Genomic DNA, 24,298 nt, shown 5'->3' on the forward strand with positions numbered 1-24,298 from the left:
TATGATTACATGGAGGAGGACATAGTAATAGTATTTAAGCATTTTATTAATATATCCTAATTAGTATAGCAAATTCACTGAAATTTAAGGAGCCCAAGCAATATAACATTAGTTTGATTATTTTAATTTATTAGTTTCCCTTTTTTGAACTTAATGATTAATGTCAACCTTCAAATATGTCCCCTACTTGGTTATATTAACATAAACTGGTGTTGATGACTCTGTTACATATATTTGACTACATAAAGATAGTTGGAAAAACTATTTGAAACAGTGTGAAATTAGCTTATAGGTTAAATGCTTTCTTGCCTACATGCTACATAACTGTGCATGAATGTAGGGAAATAATTTGTGATTTCAAAGTTCCAGATCCATTATTCACTGCAACAGATTTTGATGGTTCAGTGTTCTGCGTTGTATCTCACTGCAACAGCTATGAGTTTTGAATATTGTTAAGAAAAAAATGTATTTTTAACATTTTTTTAGTTAAGATATACTCTGAAAATTAAACTAGGGAAAAATTTTTATTGTTGTTAAGATACCAGCTTACGGAGCCATTTCTTATAGCATACTTTTTAACTGATGGGGTACATTTTTAATATTAATGTGCTAATAAATATTCTGGAAAAGAATAACCTCTGTTGGGGCGCCTGGGTGGCTCAGTTGGTTAAGCGACTGCCTTCGGCTCAGGTCATGATCCTGGAGTCTCGGGATCGAGTCCCGCATCCAGCTCCCTGCTCGGCGGGGAGCCTGCTTCTCCCTCTAACCCTCCCCCCTCTCATGTACTCTCTCTCTCTCATTCTCGCTCTCTCAAATAAATAAATAAATCTTAAAAAAAAAAAAAGAATAACCTCTATTTTTGAGTAGAGGTAATCATTAATTTGGGCGCAAGTAAGGCATATTTCTTTAGGTGTGAAGGAAAACTTTGTTAAAGACTTCATTTTATATTTTAACAATATTTAATTTGATCTTTTGTTTCTCCTTCTGCTAGATGTGTTTTATAGATAGAAGATATGTTATATACATATGTTCTGTCTATGTTTTTGAGCAAAATAGTTCGGTATCTTTAGAATGTGAACCTTTGGAAGGCTCATATAAAGCCATTCTGGTAATGAGAATGCAGTCTCCAAGCAGACATGATATTCTCATAGTTTGTCACCCTGCTGTTCAGGGGGTACCAATGAAGTTGCTTTAAATGGGAAGCGTCTGTTCCATCTCTGAACCTCTAACACCAGAACAGATGGGTGGAACATGGAACATAGAAGGTTTTACCTCTGAGGTGGTAACAGTGAAGCCACTCATTAACACTGAATTTACCACTTCGTTAGCAACATTGCTTCCTGTTGAGAAAAGCTAATAAAGGCTTTCAAATTGACTGAGCATATATTTGTCTACCTCTGTGATTATAATAAATAGGAACACAAAATAAGTGTCTTTCAGGCTAGTTTTTTAAAAATTCTGTTGTCCATTTCAGATTTAATGAGATTGTTCCTTTTTGGATATTTTATTTTTTCTGTGTAATTTAATGAGAAATATCAGGAATGGGTAATAGTATAGCATCAGGGTTTGCTTTTCTTTTCATTGACATTTGCACGCTCTTCCCTAACACATGTTTATGTGCTGCCCATTTTTAACTTCTGTGTATGTGATGTAGAGACTCCTGCTGGGTGCTGCATTAGCACCATTTTGGGGTGATATCATTGAATATGATCTTATCGGACGTCTATTTTTATTACTTTGGAAGTTTGCCAATCTCAAGACAGAATTCTGAGGCATACAAGGGGCAGAAAAATTGTTGGTATAAATAATAATGCCACAGACAGATATTTATAGTATTTATTTGTAATATTTATTATATTAACACATCTTACGGAAAGAGTAAGCTCGTATTTATAAGCACTTATTCTAAATTGTGAAATAAGAAAGTAATTAGAAACAATTCTTTTATTCTTTAACTAGACTCAATGTTTTACAGAGCGTGTATTTGGTACCATAAAAGATAGTAGAAATAATGAACTGTATTGAAAATGTTTTTATTTTTAAATATCAGATTCAATTCCTCCTATCTTAAAATAGTATTACTTGTTATACAAATTAAAAATACTGTGAGGGAAAAATGGAAGACTTTATTCTTTATCAGAGAGCAGGAACCTAGTCTGTCTTGTTTACTGCTGGTATTCCTAATAATAAAGCAGTGCCTGGCACATGGTAAGGGCTCAGTAAATATTTGGAGAGTGAATAAACTGTACTTGCTACCATTTACAAAAGGAAAAGAAATAGGGAATTTTATGCCAGCACTTCAGATAGTTTATACCTAGGGTTGCCAAATAGCAGATTCTTTAAATTGTACTTGAGGATTATTGGATATTTTCAAGGCCTTGCTGTAATTGCTGAGTCAAGAAGTCAGAACCATGATGATATTTGCATTATTTGAATGGGCTGTCTATGTTTCATAGGAAGAAAACGGTTTTTCCTCTTACACACTTTGGCTTTGATTTTGCAGTGGTGTTTTTATTCATTCAACATGTTAATACTTTATTCACCAAATACTGCCTAAGCACCTATGCCATGCACTGTGCAAGGTTCTAGAGATATGAGAGTGACTATATAGGACCTGGCCTCAAAGAGCTTACATTCTTCCAAGGAGACAGGCAGTTCCCAGTATAATGTGGCCATTTCTAATGGTGCTGTTCCCTAGATGTTTTGTAGATATGCAATATGGGATTGTTGCCTAGCAGAAAGAAATTAACCTTTGAGATACTTTTGAAGTCTTTCACATTTTTTAAAGTGCTTCTTCATTCTTGGAAAATTATTAAGATCTTGATATAAACAGTGAAGTTTCAATAATAAAAATGTGTGCTTTGAACTCTCCATACATTCTAATAGAATTTTTTCTTTCATGCAAATCTAAATTTTTTTTCTTCCATTTTCTAGACTAAATGTGTTAAATGGGCTTGCCAACAATATGGATGATTTGAAGATAAACACCGATACTACTGGTGCTAAAGAAGAACTCCTAGATAACAACAGTTTCATCTCAGACAAAGAGAGTGGAGTTCATAAACCAAAAGATTGTCAAACATCATTTCAGAAAAATAATACGCTAACTCTGCCTGAAGAACTGTCAAAGGACAAATCTGAAAAAGCCTTAAGTGGAGGCCAGTCTACTCTATTTATACATGCTGGTGCTCCTCCTGTTTCTAGTGAAAACTTTATCTTGCCTAAAGGAGCTGCTGTTAATGGACCAGTTTTACACTCCTCCTTAGCTAAGACTTCCAATATGAATAAAGGCAGTGTTTCATTAACCACTGGACAACCTGTGGATCAGCCAACAACAGAATCTTGTTCAGCTTTGAAGGTGGCACCTGATCTTCAACTATCTACACCGCAGAAAGCAAGTCAACACCAAGTTTTATTTTTGTTACCAGATGTAGCACATGCTAAAAATCCAACCCATTCCATTAAAAAACTACCTACCTCTGCTTCCGTTGGTTGTGACATTCAGAATTCAGTAGGGAGTAGTATAAAGTCAGATAGCACTTTAATAAATCAAGTAGAGGTGGGTGAGGATAGTGATGATTTATTGGTAAAAGATAACTGTGTTGATACATTGACAGGAATTTCCTCAGGTACAGATGAATTTAGGTCAGAAAATGATACAAACTGGGATCCCCAAAAAGAGTTCATTCAATTTCTTATGACTAATGAAGACACAGTGGATAAAGCTCCAGTTCACTCTAAAGTAGGTCTAGAGAAAAAGAGAAAGCGAAAAATGGATGTAAGCAAGATTACTCGTTATACTGAGGATTGCTTTAGTGATTCTAATTGTATACCCAATAAGTCAAAAATGCTAGAGGTAGACTTTCTGGAACAGAATGAAGAACTACAGGCAGTAGACTCACAGAAATATGCATTATCAAAAGTGAAGCCTGAATCAACTGATGAAGACTTGGAATCTGTAGATGCTTTTCAGCATCTAATTTATAACCCAGATAAGTGTGGAGAAGACAGTTCACCCGTTCATACTAGCACTTTTCTTTCAAATACCTTAAAAAAGAAATGTGAAGAAAGTGATTCCGAGTCACCTGCTACTTTCAGCACCGAAGAGCCGTCATTCTACCCCTGTACAAAGTGCAATGTGAATTTTAGGGAGAAAAAGCACCTCCACAGGCATATGATGTATCATTTAGATGGGAATAGCCACTTTCGCCATCTTAATGTCCCAAGGCCATATGCCTGTAGAGAATGTGGACGGACATTTCGAGATCGTAACTCACTTCTAAAGCATATGATTATTCACCAAGAAAGAAGACAGAAGTTGATGGAGGAAATACGTGAATTGAAAGAACTTCAGGATGAAGGAAGAAGTGCACGACTACAGTGCCCTCAGTGTGTGTTTGGTACCAATTGCCCTAAAACATTTGTGCAACATGCTAAAACCCATGAAAAAGATAAAAGGTACTACTGTTGTGAAGAGTGTAACTTCATGGCAGTGACAGAAAATGAATTAGAATGCCATCGAGGTATTGCCCATGGAGCAGTGGTAAAATGCCCTATCGTCAGTTCTGATGTAGCCCAGAGAAAAACGCAAAAAAAGACTTTCATGAAAGATTCTGTTTTAGGATCATCCAAAAAATCAGCCACCTACATATGTAAGATGTGTCCTTTTACTACTTCAGCCAGAAGTATTTTAAAAAAACACATGGAATACTTGCATTCATCATCATGCATTGATTCATTTGGTAGTCCTCTCGGACTTGATAAAAGAAAAAGTGACATTCTCGAAGAACCTATAGATATTGATAGCACTAAACCATTAATTAAACAGCAGTCAACCACATTTCCAAAGAACTCTGCTTTAAAGCAAGATGTAAAGCGAACATTTGGATCATCCTCACAATCAAGTAATTTTTCCAAATTCCATAAGCGGCCACACAGAATACAAAAAGCTCGGAAAAGCATTGCCCAGTCAGGTGTAAATGTGTGCAATCAAAACAATTCTCACAAGACTGTTATGATTAAAAGCAGCACTGACCAAAAACCTAAGTATTTCCATCAAGCAGCAAAAGAAAAATCTAATGCCAAGGCAAATAGCAACTATTTATATAGACACAAATATGAAAACTACAAGATGATCAAAAAATCAGGTGAATCATATCCTCTACATTTCAAAAAAGAAGAAGCCAGTTCATTAAATTCTTTACATCTGTTCTCGTCATCAAGTAATTCTCACAACAATAGTTTCATTTCAGACCCTCAAAACTCTGACACCAAAAGGCTGGAAAGCTTCAAAGAGCATAGGCGTGTAGCTGTAAAGAGAGTAGTTAAGGAATCTAAGAAGGAAAGTTCTGTTGGAGGAGAAGACTTGGATAGCTATCCAGATTTCTTGCATAAAATGACTGTTGTTGTTTTGCAAAAACTTAATTCCGCTGAAAAGAAAGATAGCTATGAAACAGAAGATGAAAGTTCCTGGGATAATGTTGAGCTAGGTGACTACACTACACAGGCTATAGAAGATGAAACCTATAATGATATTAATCAAGAACATGTAAACTTATTCCCGCTGTTTAAAAGCAAGGTGGAAGGTCAAGAGCCCGGAGAAAATGCTACCCTTAGTTATGATCAAAATGATGGCTTTTATTTTGAATATTATGAAGATGCTGGAACTAATAACTTTTTGCATGACATACATGATCCTCAGCATTTAGAAAATGCAGAAACTTCATTGTCAAAGCATAGTTCTGTTTTTCACTGGACTGATTTGTCTCTTGAGAAGAAATCATGCCCTTACTGCCCAGCAACATTTGAAACAGGTGTTGGGTTGTCAAATCATGTCCGAGGACATCTTCACAGAGCTGGATTAAGCTATGAAGCCCGTCATGTTGTATCACCAGAACAAATAGCCACAAGTGACAAAATGCAACATTTCAAAAGAACTGGCACAGGGACACCTGTTAAGCGAGTTAGAAAAGGTAAGTTTCCATGTAGATAATTTGGGTTAATATGTCTGTATTCAAATTCAAAGGATTCAAAGGTTATGCTCAAATTTGGTCTTTATTAGGATCACATAATTTTATATTTCAGAGTTAATTGGCTTTAAGATGATCACTTTATAAAAAATTCTGATGTTATTCTTAAAAAATTTTTTTTAGCTATAGAGAAATCTGAAACCACTTCTGAACACACTTGTCAGCTTTGTGGTGGTTGGTTTGATACTAAAATTGGATTATCGAATCATGTTAGAGGCCATCTGAAAAGACTTGGAAAGACCAAATGGGATGCTCACAAATCTCCAATCTGTGTTTTGAATGAGATGATGCAAAATGAAGAAAAATACGAAAAAATCTTGAAAGCATTGAACAGTCGTCGTATTATTCCCAGACCATTTGTAGCTCAAAAACTTGCATCAAGTGATGACTTTCTATCTCAAAATGTTATACCTCTTGAAGCATACCGTAATGGCCTAAAGACTGAAGCTTTATCAGTGTCTGCATCAGAAGAAGAAGGGCTGAGTTTCTTAAATGAATATGATGAAACAAAACCAGAACTGCCCAGTGGAAAAAAGAATCAGTCTCTTACACTGATAGAACTGCTTAAAAATAAAAGGATGGGAGAAGAAAGGAATTCTGCTATTTCTCCTCAAAAAATTCATAATCAAACTGCAAGAAAGAGATTTGTTCAGAAGTGTGTTCTTCCATTAAGTGAAGACAGTCCATTGATGTATCAACCACAGAGGATGGATTTGACTATGCACTCAGGTAAGAGGATGTTTATGACTGTCGTATAGAGTTTAAACACAATTTAGTTATGCTTACTTGTATGGAATATTTGTAGAGAATACTTTATTAGAATCTTTTTACTTAAGCTGCTTTTTTTGCAGAGATTGGTTATACTGTCATTTCTATATAAATCATCAGTTGATGCTCATCAGCACTGAATTCTCTGTGCCTCATTTCTTGGTCAGAATGTAAGGTGAGAACAAAAACAAACAAACAAAAAGGTGATCTGTAAAAATAAAATTTGCTATGGCTGGGGGATGGTCCTGTGGATGGGAGGTTAACATTGTTCAAAAGCGTAGCATTCCTGAAATGGCATACCTGTCCTATATTTGCCAGTGCTCCAGGGTGATAATGTTTTCAAGATATAGCTGTTGGTTTTCCTTCTGCTTAGGTCAAACGAATAAACAAACAAACAAACAAAAAATAGACTCTTTAAACCGAATGGATTGGTGTCTGTTGTGTGTTGTGATTAACCCAAAGAAACGTCTCCCTCTCCAATTCCTCATTATATTGTGGGATAGTTTGGTTTTGGAGAACTGTTGTTAAGTATAAAACATTTGTTTGGGGTTTTAGATTTTGCAGTGGTGGTCTAAAAGAATGGAACAGATGATCTAGGTTAGTGCTTGTGCACCAGTAGTTTTTCATTTCCAAAAGAATAGTTTGTGTGTGCTGGCAAATGATGTAGCAGATAAAAATAGCCAAACTATATGTGTTCTTGCTAAGTATGGCTTATACTTTTAGACTAGAAAAATTTTAAGTGTCTTTGTAGGTTTCTTTTGGAGGTTAAGAATGTTGAAGATGAACTTAGGGGGTCTCATAATTTAGCCCTGAGTTGAATGTGTCTAAGGTAAAAGTAACTCATCAGTGGATTAATAATGAATACAATTATGGTAATGTTGATTTGTTTACTTTGGCAGACATTGGGATAGCCCAGATATTTGTATGCAGTTTTGATTTAAGGAAAGATTACCTTGTGTTGTAAGTGGTCTGTAAAACTGTCTTGTATGGGTTTCTGGTTAATAGGGTTCTTTTCTTTTGTATGAAGAGAGTCTTTCAAAGTCAAATCTTCAACCTTTTTGAGAAGGAGAAAATGTAAGAAAGGTGTATCAGCTGTGTTGACTAAGGTGTAGTACACTTGAGAGATGGAAAGTGTATTTGTGGCTGATTATCATAGTTACTGTTGAAGAAACCAACTGAAAGGAGTTGGGGGAGTGAGGATTGTCTTTGAAGTTAGGAGTTTCTTATTGTTTCAACATGTTTTCTTTCCTGTGATGACTAAGATGTTAGCTTGTTGATCATTTATTTAGCACAAAGGTTTTAGCAAAAAACTTCAAATCATTAACTTTCATTATTGATTGCGCATTCAGAGTAATGAACATAAAATGCCCTGGATAAAATGTTGTGTCTAACAGCTGCTCAGTGGTGTGTTTTACCACCTTTTCTTCCAGCCTTCATCAGAAAGCCTAATTTAGTATTGAGCCTTATACGGTTTTGTGGGTAAAACACTTTAATTACCACTTTGTCAACTAGACTTTTTAATTCTTTTTATTGGTAATGTCGTAAGCTTTGAAACTTCTCAACTGAACTGTGCTCTTCAAATCACAGGATTGTATTTTAGGTTTAGGAAATGATCTGCGTAACACAGAAATCTGCAAGAAAGTGATAATAGGTATTAAATCCAGAGGAGCTCAGAGGTTCAAGGCACTCCTCTTCCACATTTCCAAAGAGCATGGGTTGGCTCTAAATACTAACAACAAACTAATAGTTAACTTAATTCCCCCTCTTTATTTTAAGTTAAGCTAATTCAATGAACGTTTTTTAAACCATCCTTATTGTGGTACTTTTCTTCACGCTTTTAGCTAAGAAAATTTCACTTTTTGAAGTGAGAACTGGATTATAGTTTTCTTTTGAATGATAGGTATGCCTGTGAAGCTTAGAACATGTGTGCATTGCAATACGACGTTTACAAGTGCTGTTAGCCTGTCCAACCACTTACGCGCTTATGCACGAAAGAAGAGTGCTGGACTTTTGACTGGTACAGGTATGTTTGAACAGATAACACAGCAAGTCTGCTTGGTACAGTACACTTTTTTTCTCACCAGACTGGTGCTAGTTCAGATGATATTTATAGCTTTCTTTGGTAAGCACAGTTGAGACTGAATATACATTAAATTTCAGCAACTTGTAAACTGTTAGATATAATTTTAAGCAAGTTATTCTTTTTCATTTGGCTCTTATTGACTTGATTTGGGGGAAAAAAACCCAGTAGAGGTGTGAAACTTTTGAGTCTACATAATTCCCATTGATTTTTAAATTATACTATTTTTGATTTTTAAATTTATTTTTGTTAGTGGATTCCAGTAAAGCACCTCTCTTTGGTAAAAAAGATTGTAGTTCTAGCTTGAGGAAATGCTTTATTAGGAAAAGAAATTATTGTGAAATTTCAAACATGTAGCTTGATTAGAAAACTAAGGAATTTTCATTAGTTTATAGATCATATCTTTAAAGGGGCAAGCCTTAATAATGGCCCATGTTGACAACTGAATAGATTTTTCTTTTAATGATCCTAAACTATGTTTAGGATTAATAAATATAGCCAAGCACATAAATGTTAGCATGCACATTTCTGTGTTATTTTTGGTTGGTTAGCCCAACCTTGCAGATACCTCTTCATATTACTAGCCTGTGAAAAATTGTATTAACTTACTCACATGTAATACTGCTTTTTACCTTACAAAATGCCTTGCTCTTTTCATTTGTAGCCTTTCAAGCTACCCTGCTTTAGCAAATCCCATTTCTCTCACGTCTTAAAATATACCCTCTTTTCTAAATATATCCACATAAATCCTTTTGCCTAAAATTCTCCTTCCAATCTTTTTATTTCTCTTGCTCTTTTAGATCTCTGCCTTCTGCTTTCTTCTAGTTGTTTTCCCAACTTTTTTTTCTTCCTCATGTCTTCCTATGGCTTACATCCAATATGTTCTTGCTACCAAAGAAACACTTGTATTCATACTAATGTCTTTCTTTCTTCTGCTTCTTTGCTTTATCCTTTGACTTGATATACAAATGACCAGGCATGACCGTTGACTGTATTAAAAGAATAGAGTGAATTTTACTTTTGGATTAGTAACCTCTTACTGTGAGGTTTTAGTTTTTATGATATTACTCCTATCTTCATCAGGCTTGGAAGGTGATTGCTGACATTAGAAGCAGGGAGGCAGTGAAAATAAAAGACTATAGAAACAGAAATTCATCGTTGTTACCATAATCACTAACTTTTATTGAACGCTTACTATGTGTCAGGCACTGTGCTGTGCAATTTTCATGCGTAACATTTAACTTCACAACCACCATATGAGTTGTAGGTACAATAATTGTCTCAATTTTACAGGACACTGGGGCTTAGAGAATTTAAGCAAGTTACCCAAACTTACGTAGTTATTCATAGCAAAATTGAAAAATCAAGGCTGTCTTATCCTAGACCTATGTTTGTAATACTATTGTCTGCCACATACAGAACACAAGCAATTGGAAATCCTCAAATGAAGTTCACTTTAAGGTAGGGAGCATTCTGGTGAAGACTGAATAAATAAGACTCTTACAAAGAATGGGGACCCAAGAAACAGGCCTGGATTAGATTTTAGAGGACTTTAAAAAATGCTTCAGTCTGACAATTCAGACAAATAATTGCAAATACTCCATGAGGCACATCTCTCGAGTACAGATTTTGTAGGCCATTAAAAAATGGTTTTACATCATCTGAAAATCTTTCAAAACGTAGGATTAATTATTTATAAATAACTGATCATAACTCTTCACTGACCAAGGGTGCATTCTAATGAATACTTTATTATCAAAAAAAATGTCATTATTAAAGAAAAAAGTAATATAGGATGAATGGGGATACATTTCTTAGGGCATCAAGAAAAAAAAAGAGGATATTACTTTTTAAATACCTTCAATACTAATCAAAATGTCAGAAGTGTTAGAAAATATAAATTGTGTGTTTGGCAGTCCTAAGGCAAAGAGAAGGGAAATGAAAAGCTGAAAAAAGTCTAGTGTGGTATTTTCCACAGCCCACACCCACTTTAGGAAAAATAAAAAATTCATGCACCCTTTTCTTAGAAATTCTGAAACTTTCCTCCTGATATTTGAAAGCTTCTTGACCAGTAGAGCTACACGGAATATGTCTTTGCTGCTTACTTATGCCAACTAAGAAGTTTTTTTTTAATCAGCTTTATTAACATTTTTAATTTTCCAAATGGGAACGTTCTGTATTACAAACTCCACGTGCCTATTTTCTTCCCCCATATTAGTTTCAGAGATGTAAGTCAATGGTCCCAACCTGTAGTTTCTGGAGGGTTCCACTGGGTTATTATAAGGGATTCATCAATTCATATGAGCAACAAGCATTATTTTTCAAGAATATGTAGATGTTGTTTTGATGAAAGAAATAACAAAATCCTTTTTAAAAAATCTTACCTTAATCTAAGTAGATGACAAAGCTGGAACAATGTAAAGGGAAAATAGGTAGGACTAAACCCTCCATAAGAATGGCTGGTACCTAATTCAAGTAGTCTTTATTCATGTGGATTTTATTTATGTGGCCTCCTCTTGAAGAAAAAGCTTAGGTATCCCTAGAGTAAATGCTAAAGGTCTGCATGGTTACCTAGGATAGAATAAACCCCCATGCCTTCTTAGAAAACACCAGCTCCTAGCCTCTTCTGTAGGAACTAGCAGTCTTTTGAGGGAGGTAAATATTCTAGCTAGCCTGAATAGATCAAAAAGGATGCTCCTCTGTTTCCCCAAATAGCTATTTACTTGATGACTCATGCAATTCTAATGTGATAGTTCTCAGTCTTTTTTGGGTCATTGACCTCTTTGAGAATTTTATGAAAGCTGTGGGCCCCATCCCAGAAACATGCACTTATTCATCTACAGATAAAAAGTTTTCTGTATATAGGTTTTGTATCCCTTGAAGGTTATCATCCATAGACCCTTCTTCCTCTGGTGGAAAGCTGAGAAAGAGGAGATGACAAAAATGAAGTAGAAAGAACACAGAGCTAGGAATCAGGAGCCCTAAGAAATCTTTTTGTGTGTGTGTGTTTGTGGTAAGAGTTAGAAAATGCTTAGAATACTGGAACTGTGTAACATCAAAACTAATTTATATGGTCACAAATATAAACTAAAATATAATACGCTTCATAATTTTAGTAAAAGGACATAAAGTAGGAAAGCTTGGAATTGAAGACGTGGAAGGGTAGCCATACTTGGGACAGAGTTAAACTGTCAAAAAAGAATAGACTTCATTTTGCCCAGAAATTTATAATCCATTGGGCAAGTTCAAATAATTATTTAATAATTTCCATGTGCTTGTGGATAATCATTTATGAAGCATTTTTTTTCCCTTTTTTAAAATGAATTTTTGTCTAAAGAGGCTAGTGCCAAAGGGTTTACTTTATATCATATATTGTAAATTCAAGGCATACTTCTAAATAGGAATTTATTACAGTTAAGATAGACCACACTATTGGTGGACTTCTTTTTCAGGTTTTGTTCTCTTTAGATTAACTGCTCATGCAAATTTTTTCCTGGTTAATTATTTATACAATCTAATAAGAACATTACATAATTTTCATTAAAAATCAGAAATCTTATGTAGTTCATATTAAATGCTTTTGGACTTTTAATTTTACTATTGAATTTTTTGTGTTTAATATTTAAATGATAGCCTTTTTATACTGGCAGTATTAAAAACACAGCATTACTAAGTTATTAGTAGAGTGACTACACAAACTGGGTTAGCCCTGTTGTCCCGACTGAGTAATAGAAGATTGCCTCTTTCATAAGTGTCCTGGATTGGACAATAAATTATATGGTCACCTTGGTTATTAAAGTTTCTAAAATATTTAAAATTATTTAAGGCCGAGTATATTCTATCAAGTTAATCTGCAATAAGGAACCAAAAAAAAAATATTTTGAGGTCAAAGTAAGAGTGAATTCCAACAGGTAAAGAAAAGGAAATAATTAAAGTCTGAGTAGGTTGTTGTGAAAGGAAATATATCAGTAAGATGAATGAATGTTTGCACTATGCTTCCCTGTGGTACAGAGCCATGTTATCTCTTAGAAAGGAGAAAGAGTAATAGTGGTGTTCAGCATTTTTATTGGAGCTCCATTTTACATCTTGACCCTGTATACAAACTCACTTTAATACACATACTCACTTGTTCACTCATTACTCACCTGGACTGAATGGGATATACTCTAATATTTCTGTTTTATTCTTTTTCATTAAAAATAATGCTAGTTATGACCCAGTAAATTGATTTACTACCTACTAAGAAGTTACTACCCACAAATTGAAAACACTCCCCTTAAGTGACTTTTTCTCTTAGGGAATAGTACTGACCAGAATCAACAATAGTAAGATTTTAGAAATCATAATACTTCTTCTATGGCAGCAAGTAAATTTTCTTTACTCATTGTATTCAAATGTTTATCTGTAGATCGTATTTTATTTATTTTTTATTTGTAGATCATATTTTTTTAATAAAATGCTGGCCTCCAATATTTACATTGGAGATTTCTAGTTACTTAAAATTAATGCAAGAAAAACTTTTTTTTTTTTTTTTAAAGAAGGGGTGAGGCAAAGGGAAAGGGAGAGAGAGAAACCCAAGCACGCAACCAGTGCACCCAGTGCAGAGCCCGACACAGGGATTGATCTCACAGCCCTGAGATCATGACCTGAGCCAAAATTGAGTTGGACACTTAACTGACTCAGCCACCCATGTGCCTCCGAAAACATTTTTATTTGCAAATATATTTGGGGGAAGGGCTTCATTTCATTACCTTCAAGAACACTTCCATGACAACATTTTAGAAGTAAAGCAGGATTATTGCTGTTCTACACCAACAGACTCACCACCATCATAATTAGTAAATAACTTCCAATGAGAAAAAGAGAACTTAAAAATTGGTACTAGAGAGTCTTTCAGTCAATACCACCAGTGCAATATATCTACATTCTTTTTTTAGTAAAGTCAGTGTTTTATTTTTCATACCATCCACTTTTAAATGGAATAATAGATTGTGTGTTAACTTAATAGGGTCTTTTGCCTGTTTTCAGCTTTAATGATATAATTGGCCATAGAGGCCTGCAACACCCAAGTGCTAATGAATCTGTAACAGTGCCAGGTGCTGAGCGCGCAGATAAGCCACCAGAAGAGTAATTCTTTTTTTTTTTTTAAGATTTTTTTTTATTTTTTATTTTATTTATTTGACAGAGAGATAGCAAGAGCAGGAACACAAGCAGGGCGAGTGGGAAAGAGAGAAGCAGACTTCCTGCTGAGCAGGGAGCCCGATGTGGGACTCGATCCCAGGACCCTGGGATCATGACCTGAGCCGAAGGCAGACGCTTAATGACTGAGCCACCCACGCACCCCAGAAGAGTAATTCTTGTATTGTGGAAAGTGCTCTAGGAACACTTTTCTCCTGTGGTGGAAAGAAAAAAATAGTATTGTGAAAGCTTCTCAAGATGCATTAAATTATTTGTCTTTTCGTGAGTGTCTCTGCAGTGTCTTTTAAAACATTATTATAAAATTACATCTTGAGGAAATTGCATGCTTTTATAGTGATTCATTCAGCCTGAAAGAGTAGTACAAACAGAACATTTTATTTTCTTATTATGATTAAACTTTAAAGGAGCAAACTAGCTTTTAGTTAAAGCAGATACCTTGATAATTACTCTAGACTAGGCTATATGGAGGATACATGAGAAGTATGAAGCATATCCCTGTCATCAAAGAACTTAGGAGAGCATTATTGGCAACACATATAAAACTATCAAAATTAGAGAACTGTGCAAGATAGTATACAAGTAAATGGAAGTAAAGTATAAGTGCTGTAGGATATAAAGGTGTTTATTTTATTCTAGGCTGGAAATTAAGTTGGGTTCTTTTTTCCTGCTGCTCTCACAATTTGACTCGTTATTTAAATAGAGGCTCAAAAAGAAGGAAAAAGGAAAAGTAAGAGTGGTTCATGCTGCTATGTTTCTTGTCATTATGTTTAAAATGAGAGAGAAAAATAAAACTGGTAGTCAAAATTTTCATTCATTCAACAAAGTTTTTAGCTACTATATCATATACCAGGACAGTGCTAGCTCTGAGGCTGTAAAGACCCTGCACTTCAGCTGCATAAACATACACATGATCCTGTGGGATAGTACAAGTGTACGAAACTGGAAAAGTTTATAAGGTTTCGGCTAGACCCTAAACTTGAAGGATGAGTAGTTTTAGGAAGAAGAGATGAAGTAGAACATTCTAGGTAGAGAGAGGGACATAGTTTAGGCACAAAGGGATGAAATTTTGAGTTCAAAAGGTACTAGGAGATTGAATTACAGGTATTTGGGAAGATGGTAATGCCAGAAAGGTGGGGTTGATGCTTTGAATGCTTGCTAAAAAAATTTGGAAATCATGGAAGAATTTTTTAAAATAAGGGAATAATGTGGTCAGACTTGTATTTTAAAAAGCTATCCCTGATAAAATGGAAGATGTGTTTCTGTATTTTCCTGGCTACAGCTTATCTCTGTAGTACTGTTCTTCTTCATTAAAAATGCATCTCTGTATATATTTATCTGCACAATAATGTGTCATCATTCAGCATTAGCACAACAATAAATTGTTCAAATTGAATAAATTTTCAAGGTAATCGAAGACTAGTGTCATACTTGATTTTATCCTAACCATTTTGATGATAATGTTTCTAAAATGTTGTTCTTATTTCTGCCTTGTGAAACTGTAGACTGACTATAATTTAATCATTTGATAAATAAGAGTCACCCTTATGGATACTAAATGTTTTATTATGCGAGCAAGAAATGGGCTATTTGCCCACAATACTAAAAATTGATTGGCTGATTTATTCACAAATTCAACAAGCAATTTTTTTTCGGTTCCTACTTGGTTTATGCATTGTGCTAAGTACTGCAGAGATAAATTGGATCTTATAGTAGAAGCACATAATACATAACTGTAATACAAGACAAATTGTAAGTGCCATTGGAGAGTTACACCTCTCCTCACGAAATACTGTGAGGAAGAGGAAGGTACTTTCAGCTGGACCAGGACCCAGCAAGGCTTTTGGAAGTAACATTTGATTTGGACCCTGAGGATACTAATTGAAATGGAAATAGGGATCAGGGGTAGGGAAGAAGCATCCCTATAGGAGGGAGCAACTTGGGACAGTGGGAAGTTTATTGAAAATACAAGGAAGTAGGAGGTAGAGGCGGACAGGTAAAGGATATGGAATGCTAATCTATGGTGATGGAATTAACTTATTAGTGAGGAACAAGTGAAGTGTTTTTTGTTTGTTTGTTTGTTTTAAGAATTGGAGAAAAGTTAAAGGATTTGCTGGGGAGGTGGAGAAATTGTAGGTGAGGTCATTTTAGGAGTCCTGAACCAGGACAATGACAATATGAATGCAAAGGAAAGATAATAATTAAAAGGTAATACTACGGAAGGAAAAATAAGCAGAGCTTGGCAGATTAGTTAGAGGTAGAAGAATAAGAGGACAGAGATAGAGATGACTTAGGTTTTAAATCTTGTTACCAGGAGGATGGTTATACCAGTCAGTATAGTTAATGAATCTGCTACCATGGTGTTTCTAAGTAAAGGATAGGCTTCATTACTTACCCAGCAATACGTTATCATCTAGCTATTCACTGTAACAAAGCAAATAACCACACTGATCGAATCAGTAAATTTGTGTTTAGGAGAGTGGAACTCGGAAGAGTTTTGTACCGTTGTAGCACAAAATATTTACATTTTATGATGCCTGCTTTTGATATCATTAGTTATAAAATTTAGGAATTCTATTTGGTTGATAATCTTTTTTGACCATTTGTTTTTCATAAAAATCTTAACTAGTCCCCTACCATTCTTCTTGGTTCTGTTACTAATTTTCTGAGTTTTGCTTTTTATATCTTGTTTGATCTTTTTAACAATTGTATTAACCTAGATTTTTATATGTTTGGATTTTTTAACATGTCTAATATCTTTATGTCCTTTGTTGTAATGTTTTATGTGTGCTATGATTCTATTCTAACATGAATTTTTTAATGCTGTTTATAATCTGGATTAAGATATAGTTAGACCTTATAAGTAACAAGGCATGTTCTGGCCAGAGCTAACTTGTAAGTAATCTGCATTAAATGACTTTATGGAAATAATAAAACAATACACAGACTTTCTCTTTTGGAGGTTAGGGTGAGAGGATGAATGATTTGATGGAGACTCTTGGTCTCTCATGTATCTAAGAAGTGGAAAATAGTATTCAATAGTTTCTTTGTTGTGTCTGGAATTTGAGGAATAAGGTTAATTTTTGCTGTGCAGTGTTTAGAACATATATTTAATTGTGGCCTTAGCTGGAAGTTAACTCAAAGCAGAAGGTGCCTGGTCAACACCATGTTTGATTGTAGTTTGGATTTTGACTGGAATGTGTAAAAACTTCAAAATTATAAAAAAAAATTAGATCTATTGGGATTTGTGCATTTGTGACCTTTAGATATACCATTATAATTATTGTGCGCCCTATGTAACTTGAACATGATTATATTAAAGATAATTTATGGCAATATTAAAGTAAGGTTGTTTCCTTACCTAATTTTATAATCAGAAACATTTATTTAATTACTCCTACTAAATATGAAATGATATTTTGAAAATACTGAGGCTTTTAGGGGTCAGGGAGTGTGATTATATGCAAATAATTCTAAACAAAAGTGTTTTATAGCAGATAGGTATTTTAATGTTTATTCCAATTTTAGATGTGTCTTAGTTTTGGAAAAGTGGTTGATATTGGTAAGTGCATATTTTGCTTTAGAAAACAGCATGCAAGTCAAACCCATCTTAAGAAATTTTAAATGTTTTTTCCTAACCTGTTACCACAGAGAAATAATACATTTGCTATCCTTATTAACTCTTAACTGACCAGTAAACAACTTGTAGCCAAGGTATTGTTAGCTTTTAGCTTTTGACAAGCTGGAAAAACTAGTCTACTTCCAATTTCTTTGTTTATAAAAATCTGTGATAAAGTATACTTACGTTTAGCTTTTCCCTTCACTCCTTAGGGGAATATTGCTCAGAATATTCTTTTACAAATATCCCCTGTACTTTGAAATAGCAGAGACTTCTACAAATTGTACCTTTTTTTCTCCCAAGAAGACCTAAGTTTAAATAAAGGCTACCTTCATTTGCTTGAACTCATTCTCTGAACCAAGGATACAAGGCTATTCCTACCCTTAATATAATCCTTAATTTGTAGGGCAAACTCAAGCTACCTGCTTCTTCTAGACTAATACTTTAAGCAATAAACCTCATACTTAAAGCAAAGGAAATCTGCTTTTCAGGTATTTTGCATTCCATCCTTTTCTAGGTAAAATGTTAAATCTTGCAGGATCTAATTAACTTTGCCATGATTGCTCTGTGATTCTGGGTTAGTTATTACTTTTAGTCACTGAGAATGGAAACTCTAAAAATTGATGAAAGTAACTCAGGATACTGAAAAAATATCCAATTTTGGAGTGAAAATATCAAGAGAAAATAATGGTGAAAATATACTTCTGAGTTGCTAATTATATATCTATCTATATGCTTAGTTCTGATTGGAAGGGGAACATTGCTTTTCATGACAGTAAACCCCTTAAACTGCTTTATATGTATCTTGGGAATAATGACTGGTTTGATTATGGTAGTATACCTAGAAACAAAAAATTGGTATTGGAATTAGGGAAGTCTTTTCCGTTTTAATAGGCTATAGAGAGTGGGATTTAACAATTTTTCTCTTAATAGCTTTTTTTTTTATGAGTCAAGAGATTAAGAGGTGCACCTGAGGGCTGGCTTTCTCATTTAGAGTGGTAGGTACTCAGGACCCAGAACTGGCAACATATTTTGCAGGATCCAGTGCAAAATGAAGATGTAACGTCTTGTGTTAAAAAACTATTAAGAATTTCAAGATTGCGTATGACAACAGTCTTTAAGCAAGTATGGGATCCTATGTGACTGCACAAGTCATATACCCATGAAGTCTGTCTTGTAGGCACTTTATGCAAAGAGAAGAGTGTACACTGAAGAAATAAGAATTTGGCTTCCTCTATCCCCCATCCCTATTTTATACAAGGTAACATGTTTCTCCTCCCATTCCTCCCCCCCACCAAAAGCGATGTTCCCTTTTCAGCTGGGGTGAGGGAAACAAAATGCTCTTTGCACTGTCTTTTATATGCTTGGGACTTAAGAACTTTGAAGGACTAATGACAGCAACTAGAATTGAGTTTATTTATCATCTCACATATGTGTACCCCTTGGGACATATGCATTTTCCTCCTACCTCTCTCCACTGCCACTGCTTACCTCCACCACCAGTGTGTTAATGGTGGTGGAATAATGACTTACCTCTTTCCATCTTTTTTATCCCTACTGTCTTCCTGAATGAGTTCATAGCTGTTATTGCTGCCTACCCATCTTATACAGGCCAACTAGATGGAGAAGAAATTTTCTTCCCTCTAGTAGAGCTTATACTATACCTCTTATTTTGGATGTGTATAACCTGGCCATTGTATTAAGTTTCACTTTACTCCAGAGATGCCAAAAACCAGTTAGGAACAAAACAGATGAGATGGGACTTTGAATTGACTGGGTAGGGGAAGATGATTGCAAATAAAAATATTTTGGAGGTGAATGTTAATTTAGTTATGATGTGCTTCTTTACCACACTGAAGCTTCAGATGTTTCTAAGAAATAAATACTAATTTTTGGAGGTCATTTGTGTAGTGAACTAAAAAGAAAATGAAATTCATTGAAATAGTTGTATGTTGGGCAGAAAGGTAAAAAGGTCAAAAGGACTTATTAAATAATGTTGGAGCCCAAAGTAAATTATTTTTCTTCCAGGTATAAAACTAAATAAGGCTCAGAAAGCAAATTCGAATTTGTATCTCTTGTGTTACTCATTGATTTGCTTTTAACTGATCTGGTTTAATGCTTTAAACACATTTTGTTGTTGTTGCTGTTGTTGTATTTTGTAGCATAGCAGTGTGGTGTTCTTTTTGAGGGTTCATAAGTCTACTGTATTTCTCTTTCATTCCTATTTGATCAAACAGCTGTTTTACTGAAAGGAAAGGTATATTCTAAAACTTTGTGTATAACCTTACAGCATAGTTTATCCTTGTTATAAGTAAATTACTCCCAGTAGCAGATTAGATCCTTTATAAATCAGGTAACTGCAAAAATGTTTTTAACAGTCTTCTGGTTAAAATTGATCGCTTAAACATTTTCTGCCCCCCTGAATAGGTACCTTAGGAAGGTTTGAATGACTGAGTTTGTTCCTTTCTAAAATGCAGTTATACTCAAGGAGAAGAAAATTAAGATTCTAAAACCAATCTAGTATTTTGTGTAAATTTTAAGTATAGAAACAGTGTTAGATTTAAAATACTTTGGAAGAGATAAAAAGTGTGTGTTTTTATTTTTTGACACTAAGTGCAAATAAAATCCTTTTACGAAGAAATGCTTTGTATAAAGTTACATATTTGGCACATTATTAATGTAAACAACTTTGCTAAAGCTTTGGCTATTTATCACAAATATTGATATGCCCCATTATATTAAAACTGAATGTGTTAGTGTTCTGCTTTTAATGTTCTAGTGACTCCTGGTACAGCCCAGAATAAAACTGCTTTTCCCTTTACATATAATAAAAACTGTTGAATGAGAACATTTGTGTAATAGGTATGTTTGTACATCATCTTTTTCATTTAGTGGAACATTTTGTGTAAATCATCTTTTTCATGTAGAGAATACCATATGGATGTCCCCTTTGTGTGCATATTAATAATATACTAAATACTCATTTTTTTGCAGATTTTTCTAAAATGTTTGAGTAATAATGCAGGGGTGAAGTTTGGATGTTGGTATTAGAAAAAAACTATTCTTGTAAAATGTATTCATGTTTTACCATCTAAAATAAATACGTGACATTTCAGGGGATAAGAAATTTAAAAGTGATTATGGAGATATTAAGACACCAAGGTACTTAAGTATAATTACTAGAGGTCCCAAGTTTTTAATATCCTTACTTTATGGACAAACTTCCAAGGATGCCCAATGCATGTGGTTCTCTAAACTTACTTGGAATCCTGGGTAATGGAGAATCTCAGTCATATGCTGGCAGAGTTGTCCTACTTTCCAAAGTCATGATACCTTCAAATATTAATTACTACAAAAGCTTATGGCATTGTCATTTAAAATTGAGATCTGATCATTTATAAAACAGCCTAAACCTCAGTTTCTAGAGTCTGTACAACATCAAAAGTCAGAAAAATTCTTTTTCCTGTATTACAGTCAAAAACATTTCTATATCTCAAAGTAAACATGTCCAGTTCCGTTTTTAAAGAATTATGGCATCTAAATATAACTGATAAAACATTCTATTGCAAACTTGCCCATCACCCTCTGCCCTTCTCCCTCAATTTGCTTTACACACTTAACATTAGCATTCTGTGAACAAATTTTTGAAGTATTGTTATAATGCATTCTGTTTGTATCCTACAGTAATTTATTTACATTTTAAAAGGAATTTGAATACAGTGTGGCAATTTTGACAACCAGCAAGCTCATCAAAGTAAGATTCTCCCTATAATCTCATGATAAACCAAAAATGCTTATTCTGTTCCACAAAACAAAGACAGGGATTGTGTGTGGTTTACCTTTTATATAGGGAAAGAATAGCTGACATCTAGTAGCACTTAGCCCTTTGAGTTCCCTAAACTCTTTACTTCTAGTGTATGAATTGCTTTATGCTTTAAAATCCACTTAAATTCAAATTGCTCACCAGTGCAACTAGGAAAAAGAAGGTGCTAATTACAAAGCACTTGGTACCTCACTCTTCCTAATGGTTGTGAAGAACTTAGTTTCTACATCTAAGCTAGACTGATCATTGAAGAATTTCAATGTGACTGTTAGCAACATATTCATTTAAACAAATGACGCACAGGTGTTCTACAGGAATGCTACCTGTATTGCATAGTGGTAGAACAAATTTCCATTCATATGCTGCCTAAGTGTCAAAGGTTAAATTATTGGGTTTTCCTTTGTTTTTTCACCAGAAGTATTTGTTGAGTTTCTACTATGTGCCAGGCTCTTGACTGAGATAACTAATAATTTATAAGATTTTTCTATTCCAGATTTTGGTTATTTAGTTTTTTTGAATTAGCCATTCTTAACTTGATTTCCTGCAGTTCTTTACTTATTAGATTCTTCTTCTGAGCATAAGCAAAGGAATACTCTGGACCCAAGCAGGATTTTACTTTTAAAGAGGCAGGTTACAAGAAACAGAAGCCAGTGGCTTGAATGAGATTTATCTAGGCTTCTCATGGTTTTTAATTTTCTATATGACATTTCTGTTAGCATTGCCACTTGACTACTGTAAGGAACTGTGTTCACTGGTTTTGTAATAGTAGCATCTGTTCTTTTGGAATCTGGACTTTGAACAACTCATTTCACAGAATCCTTGAATAGCCAGTTCCTATTCTCTCTTACCTGGAATTTTTCAAGGGATTTCACATGACAGGTTAACAGAAGAAAAGCCATTTGTGTAACTCTTCTGTTACATTAGTTTCCCTCCCCCTTGGATCCCTAGAGATAAACTCTTACCTTCTCTTCCTGCTAATTGACCAGCAGCACCCTGGAATATTGTCATCCCTTTGTCCAAAGGAATGGTGTAGTTGTATTCAAAAACCAATAAAATGTTATGTCCTGTCATTCCTACCTACAAAAAATAGCTTTTTTCCCTTTATTAAATTATATTTTTTAGAATAAGTGATTAAAGGAGAAGTCAAGTAATTGAAGTAATTTCAAGAACAGCACAAAAATTTTGATCCACTTTTAATATAAAAATCTTTTTCCCTTTTTAATCACATTTTAAAATAAGTTATAGGAGAAAATGTAAAATTCAAAAAAATGTGAAGAATAGTTAGCATTATGTTTCTGGTCCATTTGTAAAGTTATGTGAGATATTCTGGATTTACATTTATTTCTTAGTAAAATAAAATTTGTTGTACATGCAATACAGGTTGAGTTAAAAAATGAGAATTGAGCTTTTTTGCCCTTCCATATGTAGGGCCAGCATATAATTTTAAGAGCTATTTATTATGTATTTGCTATAAAATTGATTTCTCATTGACTTTTTATTATGTTGTTGTTGATTCTTTACTAAGTTTTCAAAGCATGTGAGAATAATGGAATAGTAATCAGATGGAAACTTAATTTAATGATCTTAAATAAAAGGTTATAATTTTCCTGGAAATAAGGAAGATTAATAGATATGAAAATAATGTACTTAGGATTGTAAGACGAAAGATTACCATTGTAATAATTGGCTAATTTAGTAATTTCAAGTTTAGTTATATTCTCTCAGTTCTAGTTTGGTATATGATAAAGCATTATTTGAAAAGTAGTACAGGAAGAATGTTACTGTTGTTAAAGACCCAGCTGCAAGTTAGTGCATGCTTCAGGGAATACAAATGTAGACTTTTTCTAACTTGGTTTAGATGGTCTGACCTCTCTAGAAGTATGTATTTATATTTTAGAATACATATGAAATGTTAAGTCTTTCTCTTCCCTTTTTTAGCCTTAGATTGTAAGCAAAAGAAATCAAGGTCAAGATCTGGAAGCAAGAAGAAAATGCTAACATTACCTCATGGTGCTGACGAGGTTTACATTCTCCGATGCAGGTATATGCTTATATTGCCATATCTGCTCAGTTTCTTCAGATTTTGCTTTGAGACCTTTTAGGGATTTTTAATTTGTGGCAGAAGGTACATTCTCAGCTATCAAGTTATAAATGAACTTTTGGAGACAGGCTTAAAATATTACTTAGCTCATAATACACTGTATTTCATAACTGATGAATAAATTTTTTATATCTCAGAACTTCAGTGATACTGTAATTTATGAAAGTAGCTTTTTTTGTTGTTGTATCTTATTTAGTTGCTTTGTTTGGTTTACTTTGATTTGGTTTGAATTTTTTTTTATTTGGCTTGAGTTTCTGCTTCTTGGGACTACATTTCTCTCCACTCATACTTTAAGTATAGCTATGCAAACTTATTCCCACCTCCTTGTATTCTCATCCTCATGAGGTTTATGGAATTCTGAGTTGGGGAAGGATCTTTTGAAAAGAATGGTACATTTGGAATTATAGTTGTTTTAAATGTATTGAGATGGATAGGTATTAAGACCTTTTAATTAATTTTAATTTAATAACAGTATTTCCACCTCTACAAATATTACTACAGGTAATATAGCTGTTAAGCATGTGAATTGGCAGTTTTATATTATATTAAATCATTTTGACTTTATATGTATTTAAAAACTATTGTCAAGTACTCCAGTATATGATAGTATCTCCAAGATATAGTAAAGTCTACTTCTTATGTTTATGGATTTTATGTGAATTGGTTTTAAATAAAGGGAATT

General features: G+C 34.0%; 1 protein-coding gene across 22 annotated transcripts in view; it reads left to right on the forward strand.

Moving 5' to 3' along the window:
- The window catches only part of ZNF644 (zinc finger protein 644), a 211,132-nt gene that overhangs the window by 76,145 nt on the left and 110,689 nt on the right, over window positions 1–24,298 (forward strand). For 16 of the 22 annotated variants that reach the window (XM_064588843.1, XM_064588842.1, XM_064588846.1 and 13 more), the window contains 4 exons: window positions 2,935–5,972; window positions 6,153–6,758; window positions 8,698–8,820; window positions 23,454–23,556. In XM_064588843.1, the coding sequence (XP_064444913.1) occupies window positions 2,935–5,972; window positions 6,153–6,758; window positions 8,698–8,820; window positions 23,454–23,556 (3,870 nt within the window). Of the gene's footprint in view, window positions 1–2,934; window positions 5,973–6,152; window positions 6,759–6,880; window positions 6,973–8,697; window positions 8,821–21,376; window positions 21,447–23,453; window positions 23,557–24,298 lie in introns of those variants that run through there. The other 6 variants (XM_064588855.1, XM_064588847.1, XM_064588848.1 and 3 more) reach the window with 4 other exon arrangements.

Source organism: Mirounga angustirostris, unplaced genomic scaffold, assembly GCF_029215605.1.
Source record: "Mirounga angustirostris isolate CCGP_5_RB_7025 unplaced genomic scaffold, mMirAng1.0.hap1 SCAF_4, whole genome shotgun sequence".
Lineage (NCBI taxonomy): Eukaryota > Metazoa > Chordata > Mammalia > Carnivora > Phocidae > Mirounga > Mirounga angustirostris.